This window comes from Chaetomium strumarium (assembly GCF_033439665.1).
Source record: "Chaetomium strumarium strain CBS 333.67 chromosome Unknown B0T15scaffold_6, whole genome shotgun sequence".
In the NCBI taxonomy this organism is placed as follows: Eukaryota; Fungi; Ascomycota; class Sordariomycetes; order Sordariales; family Chaetomiaceae; genus Chaetomium; species Chaetomium strumarium.
In genome coordinates, this window is record NW_026944434.1 from 2,735,794 (window position 1) to 2,755,761 (window position 19,968).

General features: G+C 54.6%; 5 protein-coding genes and 1 non-coding gene across 6 annotated transcripts; 4 read left to right on the top strand and 2 right to left on the bottom strand.

Moving 5' to 3' along the window:
• Positions 1–401: 401 nt before the first annotated feature.
• Positions 402–1,309, bottom strand: B0T15DRAFT_486996 (uncharacterized protein; the record flags this gene model as incomplete). The annotated part of the gene is made up of 2 exons (XM_062866400.1): positions 402–436; positions 475–1,309. 2 exons carry the CDS (start codon positions 1,307–1,309, stop codon positions 402–404), a joined length of 870 nt encoding a protein of 289 aa, XP_062719426.1.
• An 873-nt stretch (positions 1,310–2,182) lies between these two features.
• On the top strand, positions 2,183–2,273 carry B0T15DRAFT_t183. Its single transcript has one exon. It is a non-coding gene; the product is annotated as a tRNA-Met (tRNA).
• A 7,418-nt stretch (positions 2,274–9,691) lies between these two features.
• B0T15DRAFT_513796 (heme peroxidase) lies at positions 9,692–10,873 on the top strand (the record flags this gene model as incomplete). Its single annotated transcript, XM_062868070.1, has 2 exons — positions 9,692–10,687; positions 10,766–10,873. 2 exons carry the CDS (start codon positions 9,692–9,694, stop codon positions 10,871–10,873), a joined length of 1,104 nt encoding a protein of 367 aa, XP_062719427.1.
• A 563-nt stretch (positions 10,874–11,436) lies between these two features.
• B0T15DRAFT_281461 (uncharacterized protein) lies at positions 11,437–13,800 on the bottom strand. Its single transcript, XM_062863577.1, has 3 exons — positions 13,612–13,800; positions 11,885–13,542; positions 11,437–11,825 (listed from the first exon to the last, which is right to left on the bottom strand). The coding sequence occupies exons 1-3, from the start codon at positions 13,703–13,705 to the stop codon at positions 11,481–11,483; spliced, it is 2,097 nt and encodes a 698-aa protein (XP_062719428.1). The 5' UTR covers positions 13,706–13,800; the 3' UTR covers positions 11,437–11,480.
• Positions 13,801–14,644: 844 nt separating this feature from the next.
• Positions 14,645–16,852, top strand: B0T15DRAFT_486999 (uncharacterized protein; the record flags this gene model as incomplete). Its single annotated transcript, XM_062866401.1, has 5 exons — positions 14,645–14,784; positions 14,858–14,994; positions 15,136–15,272; positions 15,312–15,773; positions 15,896–16,852. The coding sequence occupies 5 exons, from the start codon at positions 14,645–14,647 to the stop codon at positions 16,850–16,852; spliced, it is 1,833 nt and encodes a 610-aa protein (XP_062719429.1).
• A 1,271-nt stretch (positions 16,853–18,123) lies between these two features.
• On the top strand, positions 18,124–19,938 carry B0T15DRAFT_540893 (uncharacterized protein). The gene is made up of 3 exons (XM_062869816.1): positions 18,124–18,588; positions 18,650–19,274; positions 19,374–19,938. Exons 1-3 carry the CDS (start codon positions 18,305–18,307, stop codon positions 19,743–19,745), a joined length of 1,281 nt encoding a protein of 426 aa, XP_062719430.1. The 5' UTR covers positions 18,124–18,304; the 3' UTR covers positions 19,746–19,938.
• Positions 19,939–19,968: the final 30 nt, after the last annotated feature.

The window sequence follows — 19,968 nt, forward strand, 5'->3', positions numbered from 1 at the left end:
CTCCCTTGGGGTTCCATTGGCTTGGTTAGGAACGTTTGCCAACTTAGACGCCTGTCCCTTATCCCAGCATGAGCGAAACAGCGTGCTTCTACCGCGTATTCTGCACGATGTATCTCGTTTGCTGTCACAATAGTTGCTTTCATGCGTGAATATCGTGCGACGGTACCCTGCCCACCCCTCTGTACAACATCATGTGTAACTGGTGGGAGAATAAGTGTGATGAGTGAGTTCATGAAGTTGCCCTGGCCTCACAAGAGCGCGCTAACACAGGTTGCAGGTCCACCTCCAAGTGAACGTCTTGCAACGTAGAGAGGCAGAACCGTCAGGGTCAGGTCCAGCAACATCACTAGGCAGCGCAAGGGGTTAAGGTGGATGAAGCAGGGTTGGAAAGATTAGCGAAACTATTCAACCTTGTCTCTTGTTTTGAACTTGTTCTCTTGACCCGGCCCGTAAAGAAAATGCTATTCAGCAAACTGAACGGCGTGGAATTGTCGCCTAACCAGATACGAATCTCCTCCAATGCGTCGAGGTCATTCTGCGGAAACGCGGTTTTGACTCGCTCATCGTACCACTCGTAAGTGCGACCAGCACCTTCCAGACTCGCTCCTATCCGCCTACAAGAGCCGAAATCAATGATGACTGCCTTGTTACCGTCCAACATGATGTTGCTTGGGTTGATATCGTTGTGAACCAATCCCAAGGCATGAAGATGCTTGATACCGCTCTCGATCCCGGCCAGCACACTGTTGTAGTCCCTGCTTCTCTGACAGTCTGATCTGAACTTTCTCTTCATAAGACCGCGGGGGTTTACTTCTTCCATTAGGGTACGATGGTATCGCGCAAAACAAAGACCAGCTATTCTCCCATCTGAAACCTTGCATCCAAGGTAAGTGGCAATGTTGGGGTGCGGATGCTGCTTGAGAACCTCGCAGACTGAAGCTTCGAGGAGAATGGAGTCCGCGATATGATTCGGCTGGGATCCTTGGCGGATTCGATCGTAGGATATCAGCTGGGGCTTTTTGATGTGACAGTTCTCTGGCAGGGGATTGGGTGCATGTGTAAAACCGGGCGGGAACAAAGGGCTGTAGGCGGAGATGGGGATGGGGATATGGTTGTTGAGATGTTCGAATTTAACCTCCGAGGGGGGCGAGTAGCGAGCTTTCGAAACCGCATGGTGCAAGCCGTCACCAGTTCTGTACACAACGAGTGTGCCTGTAAACTTGAAACATCCGTCGACTTCTTCAAAGGCCTCGTTTACCTCGAGCACGTCTATATGCTCATTGGGCAGTGATGGGTGTGTGGACGGCATTGCTTCGCCTTCCCTATGTACTCTGTAGTCAGTATACTTTGCATGGTACGAGACGTTTATATGATGACGCCGCTTACCTGTGGAGCCTTGAAGAGAGATTACAGCAATTAAGAATACTGTGCCCACGAAGATGAAGGGGGATTGAACAGAGAGCGGGTGTGATCAAGCCATTTTGAGCCTTACGCATTTGTCGAAGGTGAGCGGATGATGCTTTGTAAAGCGTAGGCCACTAGCCTTTGGCATGTTTACTATTTATGGGACCAGTGCCGATCACGTGGATACCTGAGGCGGCAAGCACAAGACCCCACTTCTTGTCCGGAGCGTTAACTTTTGCGACTTTGTTCTGCGGCTCGAGACTTCAAGCTCTTATGACCCGGTTCATTCAGTTGTGCCGGGCTTACTTTAGTTTGATCATCACATTTCGGGTTCAAGCGATCGAGTCAGAATTGGGAGTCAGTTCGGTAGAGGTATCCGAGTGTGATGTTTGTGCTCTGTCGCCGTGTCATGCCAACAAAGAATGCGTTCTTGGGCAAACCGAATCTCCCTTGGTGCCCCACTCCACCACCATGGCATCCATCATGCTCTTCATCCCTCTCCTTGACTGCAAAGCACCCAGAATCCCAGAGTAGTGGCAATAGAAGGCGCTTTTGCGGCACATTAAGCTACATACAACCCATTAAAGACGCTTTGTTGATGAGGTTGTGGTGCATTGTGATTGTGGCATACACAACTATGGTTGGTGGGGGCTTGGGTGGGGCTGCCCGTTCCCACCCGAAACCCCGCCCGGTCTCGGCCCGACAGCAAAGTCTTACAGCATCACCAGAGCCCTTGATCAATTCCCATTTGCTCCCCTGCTTTCAACAACTAGGAAAAGGGAGCTTAGCACAGTCGGTAGATTGCGCCGGTCTCATAGTTAAAATAGTGAGCTATCCGGAGGTCGTGAGTTCGAGCCTCACAGTTCCCAAACTTTTGCGCTTTAGGTCGAGTGTCCAACGTTCGAGCCCCACAGTTCCCAAACTTTTGCGCTTCAGGTCGAGTGTCCAACGTTATGGTGTTGCTACCGATCGACTACTGATGTATAGGAGGGAAAAGCGTGGCATGCAGGTACAGGGCTGTATGGCCACAAAGTGGTGGCGCACAGACTACATCTCATATACCTTATGTTCGCACCTGCATCTCATAATCTTACAGTTCGTACAGTTATATATTATATAGTTATATACAATACACTCCTAAGAAATATCCATCCTATCCGCTGCTACGGCGGAGCGCCAGACTGCGGGGTTCCTGATGACAGGGTGCGTACCGGTAGGGCATGAGATGGTGGGGCGTACACTGGGGGAGCGCGGAACAATAGAGTGCAGGACGGCCAGAGCTACGGCGGAGCCGGCGAGAAGGGCGGGAGCCGGAGGTACGGGGAGAGCGGGGGCTGGAGACGTAGCAGGCGTATTAGAGGAAGTGTTGGCTAGGTTAGCCTATCTCTTAAGGTTAAAAATGCCCTAATCTTAAAGAATTATAATAGGTATATATATATATATTCTCCTACTCCGCTATGCCTCGCTATTTACAAGGCGCGCCAGACCCTCTACTGCTATGTACAAAGGAAAAACCGTACCGTTTAGGCCGGGTGAAAACCTTCATCAAAAATAATAGGAAAGACATGGTTCCAGTGATACACGTTGCTGCAAGTAAAGAAAAAGGCCTTGGGAAGGCCTTGGGCCAACGGCTAGTAGGGTGCTAGCCCAGCTAAGCCGTGGCCACGGGTGTGGTTAGCCGAGCTCCCTGGCTTCCAGTTCCTGATCTAGGTTCTGGGCAAGCCTGTATTCCCCTAGCCGGCCCGAGTTCATCAGCCAACCCAGTACCTTCTTCAGAAGTCTTCGGTTCCGGTAGCCTAGGCCCTGTAAAACAAGGCTAAGGTCCCGGTGGGTGCGTATTAGTTGCCTAGGCCAGATTCTTGGTATAGGTGGTATAGAGCACCAAACCACTAGGTGCTCCACTGTCTCCCGGCCTTCCCCGCATTCGCAATAGGGGGTAGGCTGGTTACGGGCCTTTTGTTTAAAAAGAAAGTCCCGTAGGCCTATAGCCTCCGTACGGGCCTGTACTAGTAGGGAGCTCTTGGCCTTTGTAAGGCCTTGGTGTTTCCGTAGGCTCTGGTTCGTGAAGAGGACTGTTGGTAGGCCTTCGTCGGCTAGCCTGGTTGGCTGTCCCTGGACCTGGGTTTTCCACCTGGCCTCCCAAGCTCTTAATAATGCCCAGTCATCCTGGGTCTTGGCCAATGGTGGGCCCAAGGCTTTAGCCTGGGCGTTCCATTCGGCCACTACAGCCGAGGCCTTTTCGACATCTGTTGGCTTTCCTGGGCTCCGGGGCCGGCCCCGTAGCCTCCGGAACCTTCGTTGGAGCCTGTTGCAAGCCCCTTGGATGATTTCCTTTGGTGGGCGTCTCGGGGCCTCTGGGCCTAGCCCAGCCTGTAGGGTAGGCTCGTTGAGCCGGCCTTCGAAGTCGGCCAGCCTCTTGTTAAGGTAGAGGTCTAGGGGAGGGATCCAAGTTTCCGTCTCGAGGTTCCGTATAGGGGTGGCCTTGTAGGCTCCGGTTACGATGCGTAGGCTTCGGTTCTGGGCCTTTGCTAGGTCCCTGGCTAGGCCTTGTGGTGGGCCGTTGAGTGTTGTAGGCTTATGGAAGCTGGATGCCCCATAGGCTATTGCGCTACGAATGCACTTGGTATAGACCTCTCTGGCCCTGATTAGCCCCGGGCCCCAGGTCTTGGCTGCTATCCTTGATAGGGCAAAGTCTTGGGTTCTTAGCTTGGTAGCTATGCCGGCTCCGTGGGCCTTCCAAGAAAGCCTCCAGTCGAGCCAGACCCCTAGGAACCGGCCTTGAAGTCCTTAGATTATCACTCTACAAACGTGCTACCTAAGCGTAATCGCGAAGATCCGCCTTATAGAGGTAATCTAATCAGAGAGGCAAGGCCAAACCTCTCTACCGGACCAAGCATAACAATACTAGGCCACGGGACTCCAAGGTTTGCACCTTAAGCCCTCCACAAGAGGCACAATACTTCCTCCCTCTTGGATGACCGACACGCGCGTCCGTCCTCTCCGGCCGGCTATACTACTCCTTCAGAGCCATAAGTTCCTTATAGCGGCGACACCATACATTTGATCCCCAGCCATAGTACTCTCTAGTACGTCCTATCGGCGGTTTCCTCCCCCATCGTACGCCTCTGGCTAAAGGAGCACGCTCCCCGCCGCGTACGACATTCCTACGGGTCCCTCGCCGAGGGAATAGCTATATCTCTCCTATAGCCTGGGTACGAGCCAGGGCCACACCTCCGTCATCCTCCTCTCGGTCTAGTATAGCCGCCACGGCCCACCTTCCGCCAGGCGCAACCCTGACTTCCAGCTTCCCGTTGCCTTGCTAGGTCTCCCTTACAAGGCCGACCGTGTCTTGCAGCAGGCCGTCGTACGAGCTGCCACGCCGGCGCAGCTCGCTCGGTCGCTCTGCTACTAACCTGCCCTGATCCACCTGCCTCGCCTCCTATCCTCAGATCCAACTACAGTATTGCAAAGGGCGAAGTGCCTCGCAAGAGGGCCCGGCCGCCCGTGTTGCCTCCCTTAACGAGCCCGTATTCCCTCTCTCTCCTGCTCTTATAGTTGGTCGTACGATCGGTCGGCGATACCGGCTTTCGCTCCGTATCCTCGTCGCCGTACGACTAGCCCTCTAGCGTTCGTCGCGGGCGCCCTTAGAACCGGGCAGGGCCGGGGGTGCCCTATCTCTTCTTCAAAACGTCGAAAGAGTCGGGTGGTTTTCGTACCCAGTATCCCCCTAGTCTTGCAAACTTGTTGCAGGTAGATTATCGTAGTTGTCGTCAATGGTGGTCGTCGTGCGGGGTAGTGCGGGATTTTCGGTGCACTCGAAAATCCTCACTTTCTTGTCGCGAAAACCAACAATCCGACAGCCACACGGCCGCGTAGAAGCTGCGCGTCGCTGCAACCCCTTGGAATCGAAAGAACAGATCACAAAGGACCTAATTCCCGATTTTTGCGATGCCCGGCCGCCCGCGTGGGCGGCCCCCGATGTTTGTTCACCGGGAAGGGTAATAGGTATATACTCTATACCTCTCGGCATGCTTTTAGCGCACCTATTAATTAGAGCAACTATGGCGGTATATACCGCTACCTCTATTACCACTACTACTACCACTACTATTACTACTACCACTACTACCACCACTACCGCCTCGGCCACTATGTGATGAAACTATGCAGTCCTATGTCACGGTCAGTATGGGTGTCGCCCCAGGTGGGGGTCGAACCCACGACCTCCCTGATTGACGGCTGTTGTGGAGCACCGGTCACATGACCCACAAATCAGGAATATCTTCGTGTAATGTTCTGGGCCACCGACTCAGAACTTCTCTTTCCTTTCCTCAACCTTAGATTCACGAAATAGAATGACAACAAACAGCCGGCTTGACCCTGTTCAATTACATCTAGTCGTCACAATAACGGCTAAAAATTATATACAATGGCTAGAGCAAGGGAACCCAGACGTTTATGGTAGTTATAGGACTAACGTATCTTATAAGCGAGCGGGACATATAAGCGAGCGGGACATTCTCCACCACTCTACAACAACCATCCTCAATTACAATATAATAAGACCATTAACCAACTACAATTACATCAGAAACAGCTGAATCAGACCCTTCTACAACCTCCTGGCACGTACGGGCATTATGGCCAGGCTTGCCGCACATACTACAGCACCGAACCTTCGTACGAGCCCCCCCTGCACCACCACTATCCGGCTCCTTTTCTTGCGCTATCTCCCCAACCATAGCCTTCTGGTCCAGTAGATCCTTTGCATCTTGTACCGCAAGCGATCCTCTAAGCTGCACGCGTGTTCTTTTGGCTCTCCGGCGCTTGCTGAGTGCCTCGTTGGCCTTACGGAGCGAAGAGACCTCGGCGCGAAGAAGAGCCATCTGGTGCATTATAGCCATTGTACCCTTGGCCAACTGGTCTACAGCAGCCAACATCGAGGTTGGGGAGCTATTTTGATGGTTGGCAATACGAGTCTTGATGAGTGTGGACTGCGCATTGGCTTCCCGGGAGTTGTATGGTGTCTGGAAGACCCAAGACTGTATAGTGCTAGGCCGTGAGGTTGGGGGTGTTAGTGTACGAAGCTTGATATCCAGCTTAGAAAGTACCCTCTCTGGATTGTACGGCATAAGGCCAGCACCTGTAAAGCCACCCTGTATATTCTTCTCCGTCATAGAGGCGAAGAAGGCCTTGCGGAAGGTATAGAGGAACTCGAGCTTGCTTATGTGGTTGATATGCATGCGTATCAAGTCCTCGACCTGGCGACCGTACGCCTGTTTTAGCGGCCTAAAGCAGCCAATATCGAGTGGCTGGAGGAGGTGGGAGGAATGCGGAGGCATATAGAGTGTGATAATGTAATGCTCCTAGCAGTAGAGCTCGAATTCGGTCGAGTGGTGGCTCTCGTGGCCGTCGATGATCAATAACCGATATTTGCCCTTTGTACGGGGTGCTGTATGGAAGTCAAAGTGCTTGATCCAATCGAGGCCTACGGCATTGGTGGTCTAGCCGTTCTCGGTGGTCGCGATATGCCAGTCGGCCGGGAGGTTGCACTCTTGATACCAGTTGGCGAGGTGGTATTGCGCGGCCAAGATAATGAAGGGTGGGATAGCCCAGCCGAGGGCATTGACTCCCTGGATTACTGTAGCCCACTCGCGGTTACCAGGCTGGGCCAGCTTTGCCTTGCTACGGCCATCAGAGGTTGTAACTACCATGCCTCGGAAGATGATACCCATCATGAACCCAGTCTCGTCGAAGTTATAGATATCGTCATCTACAATGCCATACTTGGCCTTGACATTCTATACGAGCGCGAACCACTCGCCAATAACCTCTGGGTCCTCGCACTTGGCCCTCTGGTAGTCGTATCGACGTGACCAACGCATACGGAGAGCGGGCTGGCGTTTAACGAAGTTGTAAGCCCAGAGCTTGCCGACAGGGGGCGCATTGCGTACGCGTAGCAGTTGGTTGGCCATATCTTCTATACTACGTAGCCTTGGTGGAAAAGCTCGCTCAGATAGCTCAGTTATATACTGGACTATAGCCTTCTCTTCTAGATCGGTAAGCTTCCGTGAGTTGGCTGGAAGATCGCGTCGTATAGGCCGGCCGGTACGTCGGTAGCCGAGGGTTGAAACTGGCACGTTATAGAGCTTGGCCGCGGCTCGGAGGCTTAGTTTCGTATCATTTTCAAGAGCTTTGAGGGCCAAGGTTACCCTAGCTTCCTTTGAAGCGGAAGACATCTTTAGTTGTAGGAAAAACGCGTTGTTGGAGGTAGATGAAGAAGGACGCGTCGTGCCAAGAACTTAGTGTCCCGCTCGCTTATATGTCCCGCTCGCTTATAAGATACGTTATACGCCTTGATAAGGATAAAAAGAGCTCTGGCGCTACTAGATGGCGTAGGTATTGCGAGAACTCGTGTTATAGACTATGTGTTTCAAAGGACAAGAAAGCCCGCCAAAAGGCTCTGACAGCTAAGTAAGTTTCCCCACCGTTGCCTAAGGACTGTCTATCGTTCTCGGAGGTCCTCGAGCTCCCCCTGAGGCCAAGTTTTCATACGGCCACGGCAGTCCCAGACCAGAATCTGGTCTTGGACGGGCAACGAAGTCGGACTCTATCACCTCCCCGTGGTGTTGCCTGGAAATCTAGTCTTTAGACTGGAGCCAATATAGAGAGGCGTTATCGATTCCGAATTGACAATTTACATGACTCTTGCGTGTCTTTGCCTATGATCGAAGTCCGCTCTGCAACCCTCTTCTCCTTATCCACCGACGAACGTAATAGATTGCGCCAGTCTCATAGTTAGCATATGAGATATCTGGAGGTCCTGAGTTCGATCCTCACAGTTCCCAAAGCTTTTGTGCATCGGCCCGAGGGTCGGAGGTGAGGGTTTCGATCACCGCACCTTTTTTGGCCACTGAGACTTTACTTCCAGGTCGCCAAGTGACCAGATAGGCTGTTCATGCATTCCGAGTGCGTCCGGACGTATGGAGATCAAGAAGATTCGGCGATAATGCCGGACGGAATACGGGCTATACATAACCCTAACCGTGACATAAGTTATACTCTGCTTTTCTTCTTCACATCCTCTCACACCTCCGCTAGCTTTGACACTCTAGAACTCAGGCTCTCCTAGTACTTTACGCTTTCTGCAGCAACCATGCCACGTCCCCTGCAGAAGTGGCTGCTACTCGCGTGCTTGCCGGCATCGCGCGCCACGTTACCATGCAGTAGGCGGTGTTGTGCAACTCCGGACTTTGAGAGTGGCGAAGCCCGGCTGGTCGATCTTCCCAACTCCCGAGCACTCTGCAGCCTCCGATCGTCCAGCACACCAGAATTCCCCGTGGTTCGAGTCCCGGCCACTCACCATATGCAGCACGGATTATATGACCCCCATCTCCGATCTCCGAGGCAGCGAACCTCACTACGGCAGACTCTCACTTTCCGCGATGGGGGGCATGCCCGGTACCTAGGTAGTTAGAAAATCTGTATGGAGATCATCATCAACCCACACATCCCACGGCTACCTTCTCTCCCTCTGGCCCAAAGGCCGTACAGCAGCATGGGCGTCGCCTGGGCTCTGGCCTTGGGCATAAACGAAATTCTGTTGTTCTACCTCCAACTTTGGGCATCGTCATCCAGTTCTTGATCTTCGCATGGGTATACCGTACAGCCCAATCAATGGGGTGTTCCTGTAGGTGGCCGTGTACTCGCGTCGAAGCAGCAGTCCCGAACCGGTAATGTTGCGAAATCTCGCAGCGGAACCCAACCCGGAACGGCGGCGTGTTACCTGGCGGGGACTGGCTCGCAGGCACGCAATGATAATTGATTACCGGGCCGTGACGAACATCAAGAGAAGGAGCACCCATCTTGGACAGCTGAATATCGCAGCTCAGACGATACCAGCGTCCTGTCTCACATTACCATGCGTTAGCGTCGCGTCATGGATCGAATCATCTATCAAACACCGGAGATTGCCACAGGCCTAAGCAGCTATATAAACAATGGCCGACTCGCACCCGAAGAGGTTGACGGTTGAGACGGGACATACCACTGCGCCTGCCACAGGTATAGTGTTGCAGTCCCAAAACGGAAACCGGCTCCCGTGCTTGGAATCTGAGGAAAGAGTGTGTTATATAGGTCCGCGCAACAAGTAAGTCCCTGGCCTCCCTTTTGCTCCCTCTTATCTCACTCTCACATTACCCGTTTCCTAATACCCACAGCAAGCAGCGATTAGTATCTAGTTATCTTTCACTCACTTGTTTTACTTTCACCATCCTCTACCGCCAACATGAAGATGAACGTACTGTCTCTCGTTACTCTCGCCCTCGGCTTCATCGAGCGGGCCGCAGCGCACCCCGGAATGCGCCGGGTTCTCGAGGACCTTTCCTCCATAGCTAAGCGACAAGCCTCTTCCGTCGCAGCAACTGAGCTCATCGGCGATCTCGCCACATTACCGGACAGCGCCCTGTCACCCCCCGGAGCCGCAATCAAGAGCATCTTGCTGGGTAGCGGGACGGCGGAAGACCTCTCCACCACATACACAGCACCCGGCCAGCTCGGGTCAAGCAAGTGCCGCAACGACACGTGCTGCGTGTGGAAGTACGTGGCCGACACCATGGCAAGCGCATTCAAGGATTCTTCGGGCCAGTGCACCGAGCTGGCGCGCCAGGCCATCCGCATGGGCTTCCACGACGCCGGCACCTGGTCCAAATCCGAGGGTGGCGGCGGCGCCAACGGTGCCATCGTTCTCGCCGGCGACTGGACGCGCAGCGAGAATCGCGGGCTCGAGGATATCGCGGTCCAGATGTCGGTGTGGTATGCGCAGTACCACCCGTACGGCGCGGGGATGGCCGACCTGGTCCAGATGGGTGCGACAGTGGCCGCCGTGACCTGCCCGCTCGGGCCCCGAGTGCGGTCGTTCGTCGGGCGGCCCGACAGCTCCGCGCCCGATCCCGAGGGCCGGCTGCCGGAGGTGACGGACAGCGCCGAGGAGCTTGTGGCCCTGTTCGCCGACAAGACCATCTCCCTCGGCGAGCTGATTGCGCTCGTCGGCGCCCACACCGTCAGCAGGCAGCGCTTCGTCGACCCCTCCAAGGCCGGCGCGCCGCAGGACACGTCGCCCGGGGTGTGGGACGTGTCCTTCTACAACGAAACCATCAGCACGCCACCACCGCCCGGCGTGTTCGTCTTCCAGAGCGATCTGGCGCTGGCGCGATATCCCGCCTCCGAGGGGTTTTGGTCCGCATTCTCCAACCCGGCCAACGACCAGGCTGCTTGGGCCGCGGTAAGTTTCATTGCCTTGCTTGATTCGATGCGATGGTACCCAGCATTATCGGATCATTGACCTGACTTTCGTTGCCAGAGCTATGCTACGGCCTACGTTCACCTCAGCGTGCTTGGCGTCGAGCATATCAACAATCTTACAGAATGCACCGGCGTGCTGCCGTTGCGCAACACTCAGGCGCCATGATCTGCCACGTGGAGCGAAGTTAGGGAATTGAAAGGAGTGATGATTCGAGTTGGGCAATTCTTACATTGTGTCCCGGCTTGGGGGCCAGCAGAGGTCAGAATGGCATCTCATTAGCGACTCATCGGGAAGAGTTGAGCGCATAATTGGTAGCGCATACCGGTGGATGCTTTGTTAATGGGCCATTAGATATAATTCATTAGTAGTAATATGTAACAGCTACTAGTACTGATTTGATCGGCTCCATGAGCCTTTTGGCATTGCATTTCTTGATCATGACAGAAGAAGAGCCCTTACTGAAAGCTCTGAAGCAATACCCCGGTGACACTATCGTGGTTTATACAACACATTCACCTACTGATGGATAAAACGTTTCGTGGAAACATCTCACCTTCGTTGCGGTCTCAAGAGAGAGAGAGGTCCACCGTGGGTCATTGGAGCGGTTCCCTTCCATCAGCGCCTTGCATTCGTTTGAACGTATATCAGCTCAGAGCTTCCCTACCAAACTTCATGCTCTTTTGATTCATGCCAGGTTAAAAACGTTCGTAACGTCATATCGTAAAATTGAAAACCATGTCTAAATGCCCGCTAGTATCCGTTCCTCATCACATCATAGCTCTAATGGCCTCTCGTCTTTCATTATCCACATCTCGCCGATGAGCACCACGCACCCGACCGTCATAGCGATGGCAATAATCGGGAGGTTCACCCTCGCAAAGTCGAGACGTCTGACGTGGATATGCTTCTTCGCGAGGATATCGCGCCAGAGGAGACCGGCCAGCGAGGCGCTGAAGGCGGTGCTGAAGGCGCCGAAGTTGACGCCCAGCGCCATCGTGTAGACCGTTGCCCAGAACGTACGCTCGCTGAGGTCGGTGTGGTCGTAGTGGTGGATGACCTGCCATGCTTGGATGACGCGGGAGAGAAGGATGGTCGTGCCGATGTTGGTACCGGAGAACTAACACGGGAAGGTCATGTCAGTGATGTATCATGAAGAAGCAATGGTGGGGGACCTACGTTACTAAGAACAACAGAGAGAAAGCCCATCCCTCCAATGGCTCCTATCGTCCCGGTCTTCCGCACCCAGGCGTCCCAGCCTACTGCGAAGATCTGCACCCATCCCTTGGTCACCAGTGCTTGGACCAGAACGAACATGGAAAATGCAAAGGGCACCAGCGCAAATGGCAAGTGCGAGATGACGGCTGTGGCTGTGGGGAAGGTCTCCTGACACCACACGTAGAAGTCTCTCGCAAGCGACTCCAGCGTCGTCCGCTCACGCGGCTGTTGAGGCGATGCTTCTCGAGGAGCGGCGGCCTTTTCGCGGCTGCCCTCAGGGTCTCTAGCCTCAGATGATGGTTTCTCGGGGGTATTAGCGGTAGTGATCTCGTCGTTAGGATTCGCATTGCTAGGTGCAGTCTTTTGAGTCAATCCACTGCGTGGCGACCCCATCTGTGAAGAGACAGATCCTGCAGATGACGGAAACCCTTCGGATCCTTGGGCTGCGAGCGTCATTTCCTCCTCTCTCTTCACCCGGAGACGCTCCAGTTCCTCCCGGCCCTCACGGGCTATCCTGCGCGTTTCGCGGCGGTGCATCCACCCAAATGCCACGTCCCAGGCGAACATGACGCACGCGGCGGGCAGGGTGACGTAGAATACCGGTTTGGCGCCGGTTCCTGTGGTCGAGGCGTTGTATGCCAGCACAGCGATCAAGGTGGCAGCCATTACGATGGCACCGAAGGCGGCGCCCTTGCGGTCTAGGAAGGGATTCATGATCTCTTCGAGCGATAGCAGCTTCCCCTCCTCACCGGGGGCGTCTTCTTGTTGCTCCGCGGTCCCCCTGGCGTGCGGGATGTTCGGATTGACAGGCTTGCGAGCTCTCGCTTCCGCGGGGAGCTCGTGCAAGTTAATGGATCGCGGGACGAGCGACTCGTTGTTGAACACGATGTAGAGTAGAAACGGAAACAGGATGATCCCCGTGATGATGACCGGTACGATCATGTAGGCTGTGTATTCGATGAACCTGATCTGGAACGCCCCAGCGAGGACGAGGTTGGTCGGGTTGGACGACACCAAGATGGCCGAGCCGATGTTGGCTACCGCAAACTGAGAGAAGATCCAGGCCCGTGGATGGACGATGTTGCTCGAGACACGCGTCATGTATGCAAGGAAGGCCGTCCCCGAGAGAATGACAGGGTCGTTCCCGACGAAGGAGGTCAGGGCGAACCAGAAAATGTAGAGATAGAAGAACAGGCGGTGGCCGGTCTTGCCTCCCCACGTCAGCACCCTGAAAGCCAGATACCTGATGATGCCGGACGCATCAATGGAAATGGCGATGTATGCGAGTGAAATGAAGAAGAGCATGATGTCGAGCGGTGAGATGTTGTGGGCCCCAATTGTTCCCTCCCGCACCTCCCGGCCGCCGATGGCCAGGATCGCGAGCAGGAAGAGGTCGGCGATCAGGGGCCCAGTGACGATGTTCATGGGAAAGTTGAGGCGGACATAGCCAGACGACCGCTTGCTAGTCTTGTCGAAGCCATGGTCACGGAACCGGTCTCCCGGCCCATCGCGGTCCCGGGGACAAATGATGCGCACGGCGCTCAGGCAGTCCAGAAAAGCGTCGTGGAGCCGGCGGGGAACGTAGATGGGAATATGAAAGGGAAAGAGGACGACGATGTCTAGGGGTTTGTTGTTAGTTTGTGTGTATTTCCGCTATCGCCTGTTTTAGCGGTGAACCGGTGACCTACTGGCGAGAACGAAGACGACAAGCGTGACAATGGACCTCCATGCCTTGATTAGGTCATAGTTTGGGGGCTCGACATCCGTCAACCCCCCTGCCATGTCGTCGAATCTTCGGTGACCGAAGGGAACAGTGCAACGGCCCTTTGAATCCGTGCTGCGTACCCTTTGGGGGAGTGAGCAAGCAGGTTCAATTCATAACTGCTTGGGCCCTGGGGTTGCCGGGATCAAGGTAGGGCAGGTTGGGGCAGGTTCATTCTTGGCGGGGCACAGTCCTGTGGGGCTGGTCCCGCCACGTGCAGCCGTCAGCGACCGTCAGCTCATCTGGGACACCGACCTCTAAATCCGCTCACAAGGAAACACAGCCACCACTGGAAGCGAGTGTGGCCAAGACTCTCACTGAGCCGCTTGGCCTTCGAAATCGGGAATCGTTTCGTGCGGGGAGGTGCGTGTGGTGGCTGTACCGTTGCATTTTCAACGCGCGTCATTGGGATTCTTGGCTCGGCATCGCAGTCGCGAGTTACGACTTGTCCGGTAGGCTTGGGACTGAGGCTCTGTGGCGTCGGTGACGATCTCGGGCGTCGCCGTGTTGCTGCTTGGTTACACATCGGAGAAGTGCGAAGTGAGATCTTCCGGAAAGAGCAGAACGGCACGTGTTGCCCAACCCGTTACAGGCCGCTTTGCGCAGCCAGTGGTTGATGACAACTTGACAAGGCTGCAGCATTCCATGCAGCTGACGTCCTCCGGATCGCCCTATCTTCCGTGGTGTTCCGCGCTGCTGCTTACCCCAGACTTTCCATTCCCATGGATATTTTGTTCCCCTCCCCGTTTCCCACATCCCTTACCGACGCTACTGCCTCAGTTTTACAGACTATATCGCTAATTAGATGCTACAAAAAGAAGACGTGGCGCTTGGCTCATTCCGCTTTTCCTCTCTGTTCTTCTCCATGTTTCTCGTCTTCCCTTCCGGATGACGACACGCTTACTCGCACCCCAGCTGTCAGGTCAGGGGCATCTTAGCTCTACTCGGCCCTAACACTCATGCCCGCCGTTCCTCACCTCGACCTCAACCTATCTCATCTTGTCGCCGGCAGGGCCACGGAAAGTCCCGCACCCGAACTCCAATCCGTAATCTGTGCTTTTCCTTTGTCGGGGCAATACGGGCCGGGATCAAGGATATTGTTCGTTTCCTCGTGATGGGCATGGACTTGCTGTTAGTCGCTGGGTCTAAGATTTGAGACTAACATGGATCAGATACTACATCCTAGTGGCAGCCTGTGTGCTCGCTCGAAAGACGGAATGGCTTCGAAACGCTTGTTTGGCAGCCGCCCTCATCTTTCCCGCCACTGCTGCAATCCATGGGATTGTTCTTGCGGCATTGCATTTGGATGGTATGTCTGGTTGGCCTCTCTCTCTTTCAATTTGTTGTCCTCATGTCTTTGCTCAGCACTAGCATTCCCAATGACTCCTGCTTAACCTACCTACCGGTACCTACTGCCCTCGATGCAGTTCTGTTGCTGACAACGTAGCAGATGCGGTGGACATGGACATTTACGGCGCTTTCCAGTTCTGCGCCATCGGAATTCTGACCGCGCCGGCGACGGTCAGACTGTCTAGAACATATTTCAATAACCCCGGAAGAAATGTTTTGTTCCTATGGACGATGCTGGTCATCGCTGGTAAGACATAAGTCGCTCACTTATGTGAGATTGCTTCTAACAATCTTTCCGTTTGCACAGGACTGCTAGCATTGACCGTCGAGTTCTTCCGCGCCCACTCAAACCCATGCACCGACAATGGCTCCGGCCAGCCTCTCTATCGTGGCTCCTTGTTCCCCTACGGCCACACGACCTGCGGCCTGACCTGTTCAGCCGAGGACGGCCCCTACAGCCCTATGAGGGACGGCTCGGCTGACAATGTCTATGTCGTCCCAACACCACGCGTCCTAACTTTCGGCGCCGCCACGCTTGTTGCTGCTGCATGCTGCATCCCTGGCATCTTGTCCATGGTCTCCCTCTGGGACAAGATTCTTAGGACGAATTTCGTGAAGCAATTTGGCGACCCTGATGCGAATAAGTTGATCGATGGGACCAACGGGGCTACAGAGGGTGGCATGAAGAATATCAATGAGGTGATTAGAGGGCTCCTCAGCCGTGTGGAAATCCCTGTGGTACGTACTCTCCTTTGTTTATGAGTTCTTGCTTTCCATAGATCTACAAGAGCGGATTCACCCTTCCGCTTCCGGGAGAAGGCCTCTAGCACTGAGGCATTACAGCTAACGCCAGTCTTTAGTTTGGAGGCGCCGTCCTCGCTCTCATCATTGTCGGCGAACTAAATTTCTGGAGCGAGCCCGTCAGATACGAAACCGAGCCTATTGCTAATGTTGGTCAATGGTCCAACATCGCGGCGTCTGTGTTTGCGGCATGCGGGTCGCTTTACATGCTTTTAGCGGAGAGTCTTGAGACAGCAGACAACGAATTTGAAGGAATCGTGGCGTGTCCTAGCCGGTCCTGCCACTGCACATGTCACGAACGCGGCAGCAATCATCCAGGTTCTTTAAGCGATCGTGTCGAGACTGCAGAGAGTACACGATCCCCGCAACGAACAACCACCCTCGACACTATGCCGGACACTCAGTCACACGGGGAGGACCATGGCCACGGTCTCGGTATTACAAGAATAGATTCTGGCGGTTCCTCCAGCACGGGAAATCAGCAAAAGGGGTGGATGAGAATTGCGACGGCGCTTGGAACTGCGTCACCTGGTCGGTACGACGACCGAGACTTTCGAGAGGGGAAGGCTACCGGTTTCCCCGAGATTCCAGGAGAAGTAACCCGGAATCCCAACCTTAACAAGATCAAGGAACAGTGGGGACAGCCAAGCCTAGATGGCGACGACGCCCACACAATCCGAGGGCGACGATCCAGAGCCAACAGTTTCAACAGTGTCTCCCGGCCAAGTTCCATAGGTCCACGACCACGCTCGCCACAACCCCCTATAACGCCGCAGCCTCCCAGCGCATCATTCCTAGGGTTGCCGACGACGACTAGCCCGGAAACCAGCACCGAAACAACCTTCCCTTCGCGGCCTTCGACTGAACTGGAGAAAACAAAGTCCTCGGGCACTGTTGTCACACTACATGAAGGGCCCAACTCGCCGGCCATTGTGCTCTCGTCAGAAGAAGAGCCCAGTGAACCTTCTGACCCGGGCGCGGCAACTCCACCTGCCACTGAACAGCTGCCGCCTTAAACCTAAGAGAAGTGCCAGGGTCAGAGCGTCGGAGTTGAAATCGCTGTGTTTCTCTGGGGATCTATTGCTCATACACTCGGCAAGGGCTCAACCCAAGCAGCAAGCAGCTAGGACATCATGAGCTGGCATGGTCAAAATATTTGAGCGTGGGGGGATGGTGGCAGTGAGAAGACCGGTGCTCCGGTTATGATCAGAGCCCATTCATCACCGACCAGAGGGCCAGACGTCACGCACGGCAGGGGAGCAAAGGGAGTTGAAATGGCGGCCTTATGCATAAGGTAATCACCGGCGAAACGTCGTTATGAGCAATGAAGCTATGTGTGCAAAGATGGGTAGGTACTTATGCGGCGTTTGAGCGGTCATGGTCATTCATTCATTATACAGGGCAGCAGGATTTGTATTCTGTGAGTAATAAGATATACATCTAGGGCGGCGTTCGGGGCGTAGGTTTTCATAGACGGGCCATATATACTAGCAGTCTCAAATGGACTACCGTGTCACTCCAAGCACAACAGTTGAATCCAGTTACTAGGTACCTGGTACTTGCTTCGGTCGCCGGGATATAAGTCATGTACGGTATTTGTCCCTGATCCAAAGGCTGATCTACGCTCAAGCTATTGTCAGCTTTTGCGTCTGACGCATATCACCCACTCAACGCTACCTTAACCATCCAATCCATCACCGCTTGAACTCCGCTTATCGTTCATCCCCAGAATCACAACTCCCCTCATCGCCAGTACTAGGGAAAGGGGAAGAAGATTAAGTAGCCCAGAGCGTGACTTCGGATCGTTGTCATTGATATATATCTGTGGGTTCTAGCAATGCTAAACCTGAGCAATGATGTCACTCTGGATCCTCTTCAGAGCTCAAGTTATCGACATTCTCACTTCCAGAAACGGCTACGACGCCTGAAACCTGCCACCATATAGATCGCCATGACGAAAGGCAGGTTTACGGCATCGATCTTTCCACACACCGGCGAAGACTTGCCATTGTTACACTTCCACCGATGCTACGGGAATGCTGCATAGCTGCGAATGGGAGCCTTGACCGGTTTCTCGTAGCCCGCTGAAGACCCCTGGTCATGACAAATAGCGAACCTCGTGAACGCGAAAGGGAGCCTCCCTATAGGCTCTAGGCGTGTCACCTAACTGACGGGACCTTAAAACCTGCACCCGATAGGCTGAGTGCGGTACGTCGAGGGCACCCTGCCGCTGCAGATCAATCACACCGCGGCTCGAACCGGCGGGGCCAGTCTATTCACTATTGGTAGCATCCCACGAATATATACTAGTACTGCCTATGCATCTCGCGTGGACACCGGCAGTGCGCCGGCCGCCTCCTGTTGTTCAAGCACAAATGTACATCTAGGTACGCAACCTGATCTCGTTCTCATCCCTTCCGCTTCCACACAGCCCGTGAAAACTGAAAAGTTCCGACACGCTCTCAACCATGCGGGTCATCATTGTGGGCTCCGGGCTTAGCGGCCTGATCATGGGCCACTGCCTGCTCCGAGCCGGCGTCGACGACTTCGTCATCCTCGAACGTAGGCCCGACCCCGTGGAACGGAGCGGCTCGGTCATCGGCCTCTTTCCTCACACGTTTCGGGTCCTGGACCAACTCGACCTACTGGATGAGATCAGAAAGCTCTCCCCGCCCTTGCACCACTGGCTCCACCTCGATCCTCGCGGCCGTACCATTTACGACGGCGGGTTTTTTGACTGTTTACAAACCAAGTGAGCCACTCCTCCAAACAGACGTTAGACCGGGGGCAGACCTGAACTTGCCTCTTTACAGCCACGGCCATCCCTCAACGCTGCTCATGCGTCGCGACCTTATGGAGGCCCTCTACTCCAAGTTACCGGACAGTGGCCTCCGGGTTGTGCCGAACAAGAAAGTAACCGGCGTGGAGCAGGACGAGTCCTCCGTGACGGTGACCTGTGCAGACGGCTCGACGTTCAAAGGCGACGTGCTAATAGGCTGCGATGGCGTGCACAGCGCCGTCCGACGCTTCGCCCTGGAACAGCCGGCAGGAGAGTCAAAGCGGCCTCTTCCCAAGTCCGGGTACCGTGGCCTGTTCGGATCCTGCCCCCGGCCGGACGGCCTTGCGCCGTGCAATGTCACCGAAACACACGACACCGGCATTGTCTTTATGATCCTGTGTACGGAAGACAGAGCGTTCTGGCTTATTACCCACCGCAAAGAGAAGCCTGACGGCCAGAAATACTCGGCCGAGGACATACAGGCGCTCGTCGACAAGTACGAGAACCACTCGGTAGCCCCTGGCGGGAAGGTCACCTTTGGCGACCTGTGGCGGACAAGGGACCCAGTTCCCGGTCCCGGTATGTACGACTACCACGAGGGTGTTGCGGAGCGGTGGTATAACGGGCGGGTGGTGATTGTGGGCGATGCAGCGCATCAGGTGGGTTCCCAAACACATCATTGACAATCCGAGCCATCGCCTGACTGTTCCTGTTCCTTGGCTTGAAAACGAGAGAATAACTGACATTCGCGCTGTCAGATGACGCCGAACCTCGGCCAAGGGGGCAACAACTCGGTCGAGGACGTGGCATCACTCATCAACCAGCTCAACGCGCTTGTCAAGGAGAAGCCCAACCCAACAACGGCGGAGCTCGAAGGGGCCTTTGCCCGTTTCCAGAAAGAACGAAAAGGGCGGGTGAAGTTCATAGCTGGGATAACCGGAAGGTACACTCGGTGGACGTCGTGGCGGGATTGGCCTAGTTGGTTTATGCAGTACTGGGTGTGGCCACTTCTGGGCGATCGGTTCATTGTCAACCGGCTTCTGTCGCCGATGATCAGGGAGAGCATCAAGTTGGACTTTGTGGAGGAGAAGCGCCTCCCGCCCGGAAAGGTGGCGTGGAAGTATCATTAAGAAGTGGTGTACTTTACGTATTGCTGCGGTGTTGAATCTCGCCGAGCTGCAGACAGGCAGGAAAGCATACGGTGGCGGGCTGAATAAACTTGAGAGCTGCTTAGGCCTGGGGGAGCTTACCGGGAAAAGGTTTTATCCGCGTCCCAGTTAAGGTCCGCAACCCTTGCGAATTGACAATCGTCCTTGCGAAACAGACCAGCCGTTCAACACAGGAGGGGTCCCA

Excerpts from the sequence above, each read along its gene's own strand:
- B0T15DRAFT_281461 (XM_062863577.1), bottom strand. The coding sequence starts at position 13,705 with ATGGCAGGGGGGTTGACGGATGTCGAGCCCCCAAACTATGACCTAATC. Across the intron at positions 13,543-13,611 it reads TGTCGTCTTCGTTCTCGCCA|ACATCGTCGTCCTCTTTCCC; the intron begins GTAGGTCACCGG and ends ACAAACCCCTAG. Across the intron at positions 11,826-11,884 it reads TCTCTGTTGTTCTTAGTAAC|TTCTCCGGTACCAACATCGG; the intron begins GTAGGTCCCCCA and ends TTCCCGTGTTAG.
- B0T15DRAFT_540893 (XM_062869816.1), top strand. The coding sequence starts at position 18,305 with ATGCGGGTCATCATTGTGGGCTCCGGGCTTAGCGGCCTGATCATGGGC. Across the intron at positions 18,589-18,649 it reads TTTGACTGTTTACAAACCAA|CCACGGCCATCCCTCAACGC; the intron begins GTGAGCCACTCC and ends GCCTCTTTACAG. Across the intron at positions 19,275-19,373 it reads TGGGCGATGCAGCGCATCAG|ATGACGCCGAACCTCGGCCA; the intron begins GTGGGTTCCCAA and ends TCGCGCTGTCAG.